The sequence below is a fragment of the Camellia sinensis genome, chromosome 14, assembly GCF_055761805.1.
Source record: "Camellia sinensis isolate YWXY chromosome 14, ASM5576180v1, whole genome shotgun sequence".
NCBI lineage: Eukaryota > Viridiplantae > Streptophyta > Magnoliopsida > Ericales > Theaceae > Camellia > Camellia sinensis.
Genome location: NC_138974.1, coordinates 85,792,257 through 85,804,324, shown reverse-complemented (window position 1 = coordinate 85,804,324; position 12,068 = coordinate 85,792,257). Strand labels below are relative to the sequence as shown.

The following is a 12,068-nucleotide window of genomic DNA, read 5'->3' as shown; positions in this document are numbered from 1 at the left end:
TTGTCTCACAATTGTCTATCTATACCACCTAAACTTAATTTGTATACTATAAAAGTACTTTCACCCATAACCAATTAGTTTTGAATTGAATATTGACAATAATTTTAACATGACATTAGAACTTGTTCATGGTAATCTCTCGTGAGCCAAATCTTTATCTCGGCTCGGGTCCATTTATCTCATTTCTCGTCTTTTTGTCATCTCTACATGTGATCGGGCATCAATGTGAGGCAATGTGTTTTGATTTATTTTTTTGGGTTAAAATGGTATTTCGTAAATTTAAATCAGTTTAGTATAAGATTGTCCTTTGGAATCAAATGTCAATTGATTAAATGTGAAGCAATGTTAAAAATTTGTCCCCAGTCATCTCTCTGACCTACAGAAGAAAAAAAAAAAAAAAAGAATAAATAAAAACCAAATATATGATTGTGGCCTAGTGTGCGAAAAGTGTTAGAAATTTGTGAAATATAGTCGCTCATTTACCCATAAGCAATTAGCGAAGGAGAAAACAAAAGCCAAATATGATATCTAATATTATAATTATAGAATTAAAAAAAATATATCATGTCTTTCTATCTGTTTCATATTTTCAAACTTTTTTTTATTGCATGACACATTAATTAATAAATAAATAAACAAACAAAAATTATGATATTTATTAATTTGTTTATCCTTTTTCCTATTAAAAAAATAGATACCATAAAAAATATAGATGGATAGATAGAGACTTCACAAAGAAATATGTAAGCCACTTGCGTTGGGCTTTTTCCACATCAATCGACATAGAATAATATGGTTATAGTCTCAATCCTGCCATTTTTATAATAAATAAATAAATATATATATATATATATATATCAATATTATATCATATTAGACATAGTCATTCCCAACTTGGAATAAATAATATGAAAAATTAAAATTTGAAAGTAACAAAAACAACTCTTCAAATAATATTCATGTAAACAATAAGTCATACTTGCCTTTCACAACGATTTATGAGTTTTAGTCTTAAAAACAATCTTTTAAAAAATAAAAAGTCTTATGGACTAACTCGTCATGATTCTTAAAATAAAAAATTAATATAAACATGTCTCAACTTTGTTTGTTAAGGTTTATGTGTATGCTTCAAACATTCTTTACATCTATGTAATGGGTAACAAATATGGTTTCCTTCTACTTTGTATTACTCTGGCCTTGTTTCGGAAGAAGATTGAGTTAAAACAGTTCACTAAAAGATAAAATAAATTAAAATAATTAATAAGATAAAATGTCATATTTAATTTATAATCATTTTATTTTTTCTCTCGCAGCCATCAAATCAGTTACAAAAAAAAAAGTCAACCAACTTTCCAAACACGACTATTTTGGCCAGATTAAAATAATCAAAAAATTAAATAATCAATTAAAATAGTCAACTTACCAAACAAGGCCATATTTTTTTTTTTTTTTTTTAATAACTCAGGTATCCCCAACCCGTTGATTTTAAGGGAAGTCAGGACTAATCCTGAGGGACCTGAAGTTAACGACCGGGCAAACAAAGCCATATGTCAATAGGATAGGTAAGAATGGGTCAAGATTGTCTTTGGTTGGCAAAGTGAAGTGAATGGTGTTGTGTTATTGGGTAAGTCCATTACAGAATTAATTTTAACGATTTAAATTGTTTATCTGATAAGGCTCTTTGAATAGTTTATTTATGGAAAAAAAAATAAAAATAAAAAAAATGGGATAATCGTAACCATCATAACAAATTTGAAAATTATTTATTATTTAAAAAATAAATATAATCTAATAAATGTTTTACGGCTATTTGATCAATCTGATTTTGAAGATCTTAGAGCAACTCCAACGGTAAGGCATTTGAGATGTTATTAACCATAAAATAGTATGGAGTTCACTTTTTTCATCCTCAACGGTGAGCTATCAGAGCCGCTCAATTATACATACATTATATCTTTCATCAAATTTGGCACTAGTTTTACCTACAGTTAAAGCTATCAGTGCAACAATTTTAGAAGCCGGTGGTTGACCGAGTGGATGACTAGGTGGTCAACTGGTAGATGACCGGGTGGTCAACCACTTGGTGAAGTTGCAGAAAGTGAATTTTGAAGCTCGTCGATCGTCCGATCGGTCGTTAGTTCGATCATCCAGTTAAGTTAAAAAATAGCAATTTTTCCATTAGAACAACATTGCTATTCTATAACTTTTTTGCATCATTCATCACTAAATTATAATTTTGGCTATTCTTTTTACCAATTGACTGTTGGAGTTGCTCTTAGACTTCTCCCCTTCCAAATTTTAGAGGGGGGAAGTGATTTAAGTCAATTATTCTCGCCACTTTTGAATGAATCGAATATGAAATTTGGCAGACAATGAAACTGTAAACACAACATGACACAAAATCCTTCCAAATTATATTAATTATTTATTTAAAACAAAAAATTCTTCCGAATATCCAAGCAAAATGCAAGCAAATCCTACTTAATTCCCACTAAAAGTTATTATAATACAACATAATAGTACTATAAATAATAGTCTAATACGTTAGTTTGTACGATTCATTATAAAACTATTGAGACATAACTAAAAAGAGTCATTACAATTTAATACAAAATTTTTAAATGATTTTAGATAAGTGATAAATTTTATAAATATGTAAATATTTTGTGAAAGAGTCACTAAAATGTAATTTCTCTAACTAAAATATAAATCTTTCAGATGAAAATGCTTAAAATTGTCTAAAATGTTGGTAGTAATTTTCCAGGAAACTGTTGAAAAATAAGAGAAAACAACAAAATATGATGCCAGTTCAATTTTACTATGGTTGGTCAGCAGCCCACGTGAAAGAAAACAGCAATGTTATAAATTCAGAAAAAGAATTTAAATTTATTTTAAAATTTAAATTGTGTAAATCAGATTAATTATTGATAAAAATTCAAAGTATATTAGGTTCAATCCACCCCACTCCCACTTTCTGAATATATTTATGGGCATTTTTTCTGAGGAAAAATCATCATAATTATCCATAAACTACAGTGACGCTGAAAATTGTTACTGCTCATGTTTCACAAAATTATGCTACAATTGAATATCTATGTGCTAGTAATTCAAGTTAATATATATATATATATATATATATACAATATATGTGTGGGTAAAAATCTGACCACACTGCCCGTTTAGTGATCAGCAGCAAAGCACCGGCAGAATAGATGGCTCCAGCAACCTATAACAGAAAGGAAAAGCTCCGGCGGTGGTTCTTCCACCCGGGGGCACTCCGACGATCAAGTCAGTATGTTTCTCAAGGATAATCAAGCATTAAACTGAATACTCAAAGTATGAATTACATACCTTAGACCCACGGGGGTGCCTTTCTTTTATAATATACTTAATCCAAGTCCAACTAGAAATATGACTTCTATGTACCCCAATCCTAGTACTTACTCTGGACTCTTTAGGAGATAGAGATAAACTCCCTAAGAGGTTTATCCTTATCTTAATTAAGTCCCCTCTTTGCTTCAGGACTCTTGTCCCTTATCTTCGGATTCCGACATCTTCGGAGATGACCTCGGCTTATCCGAGATTACCTCGGCTTAACTACCAGGGCACGTGGCACCTCGGCTGACACGTCGGCGTCACCATGCCACGTGTTGGTATTCAGAAAATATGTCCCCACAACTGCCCCCTAGGTTCCATTACCTCGGCATTCTGAGGTGATGGAACGTACACTGTTCGAAATTTTGTCACTTCTTTTCTGAGCAATGGTTCAAAAAAACTGTTTTGCCAAGATTATCTTCTTTCAGCCGACGTGTTCTCTTCGAAGAACGAGGCTTCGGTCGTACTCCCCTACGCGCATGAGCTGTCATGCATATCTAACTGTTTCTTTTACGTGTTTCGTCTTTATTGGAGCGTGTCAGTGACGCGCCTGAAGCTGTCTGTTCGTTCGTCTGCGCCGTCTGACGCGTGCGTTGCTCTAGGCGCAATAATTGCCCTATTTTTGCCGCCGTTTCAAATTTTTGACAAAACTCTTTTTTGCCTCTTCTTTTCCTTCACTTTTTTCATTCTGTCTTCTCGTTCTCTCTCTTTTTGAAAGCTTTTTCTTCTTCGAATCCGCCATTGCTTCAAACTTTCTTCTGGAACTGCTTTTGATCCTTCATTCTTGCAAAAGCCCTCTTTGTTGTTGCAACTGGTTTCTGGGTTTGGTGAGCACTGCCTTGGCTTCATTTGTTCTGGTAAGACCCTTTCTTTTAATTCTTCAATTCTCTTTATGTGCTTTTGTCTGTCTACTGCCATTACTGATTTTGTTCGAGGTCTGGGATTTATTTGTCTCTTGAATTTGTGGCTATACTTTGAGCTTCTATGCTTTTTCATCATTCTCTTTGCCGCTGTTTCTTGATTTGTTTCTGTATCTCTATTGCTTCTGAGAACTATACCTCTGTTCTTGAATCTGAAACTTCGTCTTTGTTTTCTTCTTTTTTGTATCTGTCCCAGATCTGTGCCCTCGATCTTTATCTTCATAGTTCATAGATTTGGGATTTGTCTGTAGAACCCTTAATCTTTAGGGAAACTTGAAAAACGCCCATCTTTTAAGACAGATTCCTCTTAGTTTAAGCCAACATAATGGGTATGTGGAGGCATAGGGTGAATACCCCAACAAAACTTGAATACTTTAGACAAGAATTCTCTATCCCAGCCGATGTTCATCTTAAATTGGCTGGGGATAATGATACCATCGTGCCCACAGATCATACAATGCCCTTTCCAATAGTTGCTTTTACCGAATGTGGACTTCGGCTTCCACTCGATCCCCTCTTTCGTCAAGTTCTCCATTTCTATAAGCTGAACCCTATGCAACTTACTATCAACTCCTATAGGGTAATTAACGGTATTATTGCCTTAGCTAGGCAAGAAAACCTTAGAATCACCCTGGCCGACCTTCAATATTGTTATACCATGTGTCCTCTCGATCTGAAGGATAGGGGTTTTGCCTATTACCTTAAGCCGAGATCCACTCAGTACAAGATTATAGCCGACCTTCCAGACTCCAACAAGGGGGCTGGAGATGACTTTCTTATTGCCTCTGGAAATTGGGAATTTGGCCCAGATGAAGATGTCCACCTCTACCCTCTTCCTCGAACACTTACAGAGGGCAAGAGTAAGAGCCCTGAGTCAACACTTAGTTGTTTTTACTTAAGATTTTAATACTTTATTTCTGACGTCTGTTTCTTTGCAGATCTTCATCAGCCACCGAAAAATTTTCGCCAATCCTTCTTCCCAGGAACAGATCTGAAAACACTTCTTGGCCTCCCAATCCATAAACGAAAAGCCCCAGTATTACTAAACTTCATCCCTACATACAAATCCACCTTACCCGACGTCCCAAGAAAAAGGAAAAAGAGCCTTTCTCCACCTACAACCACAACCTTAACTGCTTCTACATCCCGAACAGATCAAGAATCCACATCTGCCCCAGCCGACCTTCCATCAACTTCGGCCCCCTACTTAATACCAATTCCAGAACGTAGACGCCGAAGAAAGCTTGTAAAAACAGCCGAAATGGTTCGTTCAAAGCCTGTCGTCCAAGATCTTCTTGCCGACATTCCAACTGACGCCGAAGCCGCACCAGCGCAAACAATGCTCCCACCCAAACAAAAGAGAGAAAAAAGGGCTCAGCCTAAGGCCAAGGCTACAGATGCCGAAGCTGAAGATACTGTGCCTATTTCAAAGCTGGCAGAAAGCAAGAAATCAGCCTCTGTCTCCACCAAGAGATCTGCTGAGGGTCAACCCTCAGGGTCTACACAAACAAAGCGGCCAAGGTCATCGTCTGCGACGACCTCGGCTTCAAAGAAGCCCGACGTCCCATGGGCCCCTGATCTATCTCTGGAGGACAGGCCCATTATGGCTAGCGAGAGTGCTGACGACATTAATGTTGCTGTCGCTCTTAGCACTGCTCTCCTCCTACCGAATGACTTGGAGCGAAATGCCAGTTTTAGTGAGTATGAAAATTATGCTCTTATGCTCCAACACTCTGCTCAAGTAAGTATTTCTGTTTGTATTTATGTTTCTTCCTTCTTTTTCTTTCTGAGAAAATTTTTTGATACTTCTGTTTTCATTCAGGCTATCCAACATGCCCATTCATTTTCAATGCAATCCTTTGAGAATCGTCAAAGATTGGTTGATATGAAGAGGGAAGCAACTTCAATGAAGAGAGAATTAAGGGCCCTTGAAGTAAAAATGAAAAAACTAGAGGATCAAGCCGAGGCTGCAACGAAGAACCAAACCTTAGCTCTTGAAAAGGCCGAAGCTGCTGAAGCCGTTAAAAAAGTAGCTGAAGCCGAGAAAAGGGAGGCCGAGGCTCAGAAGGTCCAAGCGCAAAAAGAACTTCAACAAGCGTTGGCCACCAAGGAGGCCGAAATCAAAGAGGCCGATGAAAAGGCCTATGCTCAAGGTATGGCCGACGTTGCAGAAGACTACAAGCTTCAAGTCAGGCAGACATGCAACAGGGGATTTTCCCTTGGTTGGATGTCCTTGATAAAGAAGCTTGACCTTCCTGCTGACTCGCCATTGCGTCAGGCCGATGCTATTCCGTTACCATTTCCTCCACCTCCTCCTGCTGGTGAGTCAGAGTCCGAGGCCGAGGAGGAAGATGAAGAAAATGATGATGGTGAGGCCTTGGTGAGAAAACCCAAGAATGCTGCCGAAGTCAAGTCCCCTCCTCCCGCTGAACTGGTTATGGACTTAACTCAAGATGAGGGGGGTGATGATGCTGAGGAAGTGTCCAAGGAGTCTGTTCCAGGGTGTCTATCATCTGACCTCCTTCTGACTGAAAGAAGTCTTGACACAACTTTGGCAGAGATAGATGCCGAAATACAAGCGGAGAAGGTGGCCGAGGAGATTCCAGCTGAATCATCCGAGGTTCCAGTTCCTGCTGCTGCTGATGTTCAAGAGTCTTGATTTTCCCTTCTTTCTTTTCTGGATTTTGGACTTTGTTTTTTCTTTCAATTCCCGGACAATGTATATTCCTTCTTATGGCCGATGTGCCTTTTTCAGTATGTATTTGCAACTGTTCTTGCTATGGATATGTCAATCTTATGATGTTCTGTTGTTTGCTTCTGCGTAGTTCTATACTTAGAAATTTTTGCTTGCTTTCTGCTTTCTTTGTGCAATCTTCTCGGGGTTACATACCTCGGGTATAACTGCAAAGCTTTTACTTCGGCAAGATACTGACCTGCAAACCTTGTATAAATTTTGATAAGCACAAAACATATACTACTCAATGTATACTTTTGCCATCTTTTTTTCAAGTTTTCAACAAGTATTTAAACAATGATTTCGTTCTAATCTACTTGTAAATTGCTACAAATTTCAACAAGTGTCTAAACAATATACTTAACCTTTGCTTCAACCCGTTAATTTTCTGTATACCTCAGTGGGTGATCATACGTCGGCTTAACATAAACTTGTAAATTGCTACAAATTTCAACAAGTGTTAAGCATCTTCTCTAGGGTTTAAACAACCCACATATTGCTATGAAAACTTAAGCAATAACCTCGGCCTATCTTCAACTTGTAAAGTGCTACAAATTTCAACAAGTGAAGATAAGGAATCAGCTTAATTCCAACTTGTAAATTGCTACAAATTTCAACAAGTGAATTAAGGAATAACATCGGCTTATCTTCAACTTGTAAATTGCTACAAATTTCAACAAGTGAAGATAAGGAATCAGCTTGATTCCAACTTGTAAATTGCTACAAATTTCAACAAGTGGATCAAGGAATAACATCGGCTTATCTTCAACTTGTAAATTGCTACAAATTTCAACAAGTGAAGATAAGGAATCAGCTTGATTCCAACTTGTAAATTGCTACAAATTTCAACAAGTGGATCAAGGAATAATATCGGCTTAGTTTGCCTGAGTTTGATATGTCTTCAATAAACATCAATCATACATGTTGAGAGAATTCTGAAAAGACTTTATTGATAATATCGGCCAAACAATGATGTTTTTTTTTTTAATGATAGAAGAATTTCAAATTACAAGTATTCCAGGGTCTGGGCAATGCTTTGCCCTCATTGTCTTCAAGCCGATATGCTCCATTGCCTAATACTGAAGTAACTCTGTAGGGTCCTTCCCAGTTTGGGCCAAGCTTGCCCTCCCTGGGATCCTTCCTGTTCCCGACGACTTTTCTTAGGACTAAGTCGCCAACTTGAAAATCCCTTGGATTAACTTTCTTGTTGTAAGCTCTGGCAAGCTGTTGCTGGTATACTGCAAGCTGAATTGCAGCCTTCTCTCTTCGTTCTTCTAGTAAATCCAGGTCTCGGGCTAAGAGTATGTCATTGGTGCCATTTTCTACTCCTTGGGTTCTGATCCCTGGGATGCCGATCTCCAATGGGATGACTGCTTCTGTGCCATAGGCCATGGCAAAGGGGGATTCTCCTGTTGATCTTCTCGGCGTAGTCCGATATGCCCAAAGTACGTTGGGTAGCTCGTCCACCCACTTTCCTTTTGCTGCCTGGAGCCTCTTCTTTATTCCATCCAGGATTACTTTGTTGGACGCCTCTGCTTGCCCATTGCTTTGAGGAAAAGTTGGTGTTGAGAAATAATTCTTGATCTTGAATTTTGCACAAAAGTTTTTGATCAGTTTGCTGTCGAATTATGTTCCGTTGTTGGCAACTATAGCTCTTGGAATCCCAAATCTGGTGATTATGTTTTTCCAAATAAAATTCTTGACATCCACATCTCGGATTTTGGCAAGAGGTTCTGCCTCTATCCATTTTGTGAAGTAGTCTGTTGCTACCAGCAAGTATTTTCTCTGCCCAGTTGCCTGGGGAAGTTGTCCAACCAGATCCATGCCCCATTGGGCAAACGGCCAAGGGCTGGATACTGGGTTTAGGTCGGCAGCTGGCTGATGTATCAGAGGTGCAAACTTTTGACATTGCTCACACTTCTTTACATAGGCTTCGGCATCCTTTTGCATGTAGGGCCACCAATACCCTTGGGTAATGGCCCTATGGGCTAACGATCTGCCCCCAGTATGGCTTCCACAAATTCCTTCATGAATCTCATAAAGAAAATCTTCAACCTGTAAAGGGTGTACGCACCTTAAAAGTGGTCCAGTGAAGGACCTCCTGTAGAGATGGCCTTCCGCTGTTAGACTGAATCTGGCCGATTTCAGCCTAATTTTATGTGCTTCTTTATGGTCTGCTGGCAGCTTCCCCTCTTTTAGGAATGCAATGATTGCATCCATCCAGCTTGGTCCAAAGCCCACGCACATTGCTTCTTGTTCAATGTTCTGTTTATCTATGCTCGGGGCCGACATGTAGTCGATCATAATTGTCCTTGTTTTTCCAGTTTGAATTGAGCTGGCCAGGTTGGCTAACGCGTCGGCGTGGGTGTTGTCATCTCGGCTTACTTGGAGTAATCTGCAGTTCTGGAATAGGGCCGCCAGTCGGATGACTTCCTTTGCATATGCCGACATTCTTTCGTCTCTGGCTGCAAATTCTCCTGTTGACTGGTTAACAATTAATTGTGAATCACAAAAAACAATTACCTCGTCTGCCTCTGTTGCTGCTGCTAGCTTTAGTCCTGCAATTAATGCCTCATATTCCGCTTCATTATTGGAGGCTCTGAACCCCAGCCGGATGGACTGTTCTACAATTTCTCCATCTGGAGATATCAGCAGTACTCCTGCTCCTGCTCCCTGGCGGTTTGAACTTCCATCGACAAATAGTCTGAACGAATCGCCGATGTAGATGCTGCATGGTCTGAGCTTTTCTTTCTCTTGCTGTTTTGCCTTTGACTGGGTTTCTTTTTGTTTGTCGGGGTGATGCTTATCTCGGCTCGACGGAGCCTGAGGTGTGATGGCTTCAGGTGTGAGTTCTGCGACGAAGTCGGCCAAAACTTGGCCTTTTATTGCTGTTCTTGGCCTGAATTCCAGGTCAAACTGGCCCAGTGTTACTGCCCATTTTGCTATCCTTCTTGTTAAGTCTCCTTGATGTAATAAGGACTTCAATGGGTGCTCTGTTAGAATCACAATCTTGTGTGCCTGAAAGTAATGGCTCAATTTCTTTGAGGCCATTACCAAGGCTAGCATTAATTTTTCCAGTGGAAGGTACCTTGTTTCCGCGTTAGCCAAAGTCTTGCTTACATAATAGACAGCCTTCTGCTCCCCTTTTTCCTCTCGGATTAGCACTGCACTGACTGCGTGTTCAGAGACTGCTAAGTATAAAAATAATTCCTCCCCTTGGACTGGGTTAGAAAGGACCGGGGTTGTGGTCAGGTACTTTTTCAGGTCGACTAAGGCAGCTTCACATTCTTCCGTCCACAGGAAGTCTGTGGTTTTTTTCACCAGGTTGAAGAAGGGTCTACACTTGTCTGAGCTTCTGCTGATGAATCGGTTCAGGGCTGCGGCCCTTCCAGTGAGCATTTGAACTTGCTTTGCCGATGTTGGACTCTGTAGTTCCAGGATGGCCTTGATTTGGTCTGGGCTGGCTTCAATGCCCTTTCTTGTTACCAGATACCCTAGAAATTTACCTGACCCAACTCCGAAGGCACACTTCGAGGCGTTGAGTCGGAGCCGATATCGTTTGAGTATGTCAAAGACTTCTTTTAGGTCGGCAAGATGACCTTCTGATTTCTTGGTCTTTACGACCATGTCATCGATGTAAACTTCCACCGTTTTGCCAATCAGGTGTTTAAACATCTTTGTCACTAACCTCTGATAGGTTGCTCCTGCGTTTTTCAGCCCGAAAGGCATTACCCTGTAACAGTACAGGCCTTTCGGGGTGATGAACGCGGTTTTCTCCTCATCTGGAGGGTACATAGCAATCTGGTGGTACCCTCTGTATGCATCTAAAAAACTCATCCTTTCATGTCCCGAGGTGGCGTCTACCAGTTGGTCGATTTTGGGCAGAGGAAAGCTGTCTTTTGGGCAAGCCTTGTTGAGGCTGGTAAAATCTACACAAACCCTCCACTTGCCATTCTTCTTTTTTACTACTACTGTGTTGGACAGCCATGTCGGGTACTGAACTTCTCGGATGGCCCTGGCTTCAAGGAGTCTGTCTACCTCCTCTTCCACTGCTTCGACGTGTAATAACGTCGGCCTTCTGGCTCGTTGAATCACTGGTTTTGCCGATCTGTCGACGTTCAGACTGTGGCAAGTGACCTCGGGGTCAATGCCAGGCATTTCATAGGGTGTCCAGGCGAACGCCTCTATGTTTGCCCTTAAAAAATCTTCCAGTTCCTTTTCCTCTTCTCTGGCTAAGCCGGAGCCGAGAAGAAAAAATCGTTCTTCGTCGCCCTCCTGGACGAGGATTTTCTTTAGCGCCTCTTCGCTTTTCTCGGCTGGTTCTTTCCCAACATCTTCCAGGACTTCTATGTCCTCATCTTCAACTTCTGCTTTCTTTGGCTCCCGTATACTACAGGTGGACTTTATTGCTGCCATGGAGCAATTTTTGGCTTGTAGTTGGTCCCCTCTGACTTCTTCAATCCCATGCTCTGTTGGAAACCGGAGTAGTTGATGCAACGTCGAGGGAACTGCCCCCATTGCATGCAACCACGGTCTTCCAAGGATGATATTGTATGGTGAGGGTGTGTCAATGACCAGGAATTCTGTCCTGATCTTCTTAGTGCCGGCTTGTACCTCCAAGCTTGTTGGACCCAGTGGCCATGTCGGCGTTCCATTAAAGCCGACCATCGGGCCGCTGGATTGCTCTAGGTCATCGGGGTGAAGTCCTAGCTCTTTGTAACATCTGACGTACATGATATCACAGGAGCTGCCTTGGTCTATTAGGATGCGTTTTACTTGGCACTCCCCAACCTGGAGGGATACTACCAAGGCATCATTATGCGGATGTTGGACCAATTCTAGGTCGGCTTCGGTAAAGGCTATCATTGGCCCTTGGCATTCTTCTGGCCGATGTCTCTTGTCCCCAACTTGGTAGATATGCTGTAAATGTCTTACCCTCTGGGTTTCTCCTCTGACTTCGTTTTCGTTGACCCTTGAGTGGATCACATTGACCACCCTTGGTTCTCCTGCCTGTGGTAGCTGTGCTGGGGGAGGGGGTG

The 12,068-nt window shown here is 40.4% G+C and overlaps 1 protein-coding gene across 1 annotated transcript; it reads left to right on the top strand.

The window, feature by feature from the left end:
- The first annotated feature begins 3,133 nt into the window (after window positions 1–3,133).
- Window positions 3,134–7,119, top strand: LOC145807550 (uncharacterized). The gene is made up of 2 exons (XM_082905978.1): window positions 3,134–6,036; window positions 6,118–7,119. The coding sequence occupies exons 1-2, from the start codon at window positions 5,557–5,559 to the stop codon at window positions 6,952–6,954; spliced, it is 1,317 nt and encodes a 438-aa protein (XP_082762104.1). The 5' UTR covers window positions 3,134–5,556; the 3' UTR covers window positions 6,955–7,119.
- Window positions 7,120–12,068: the final 4,949 nt, after the last annotated feature.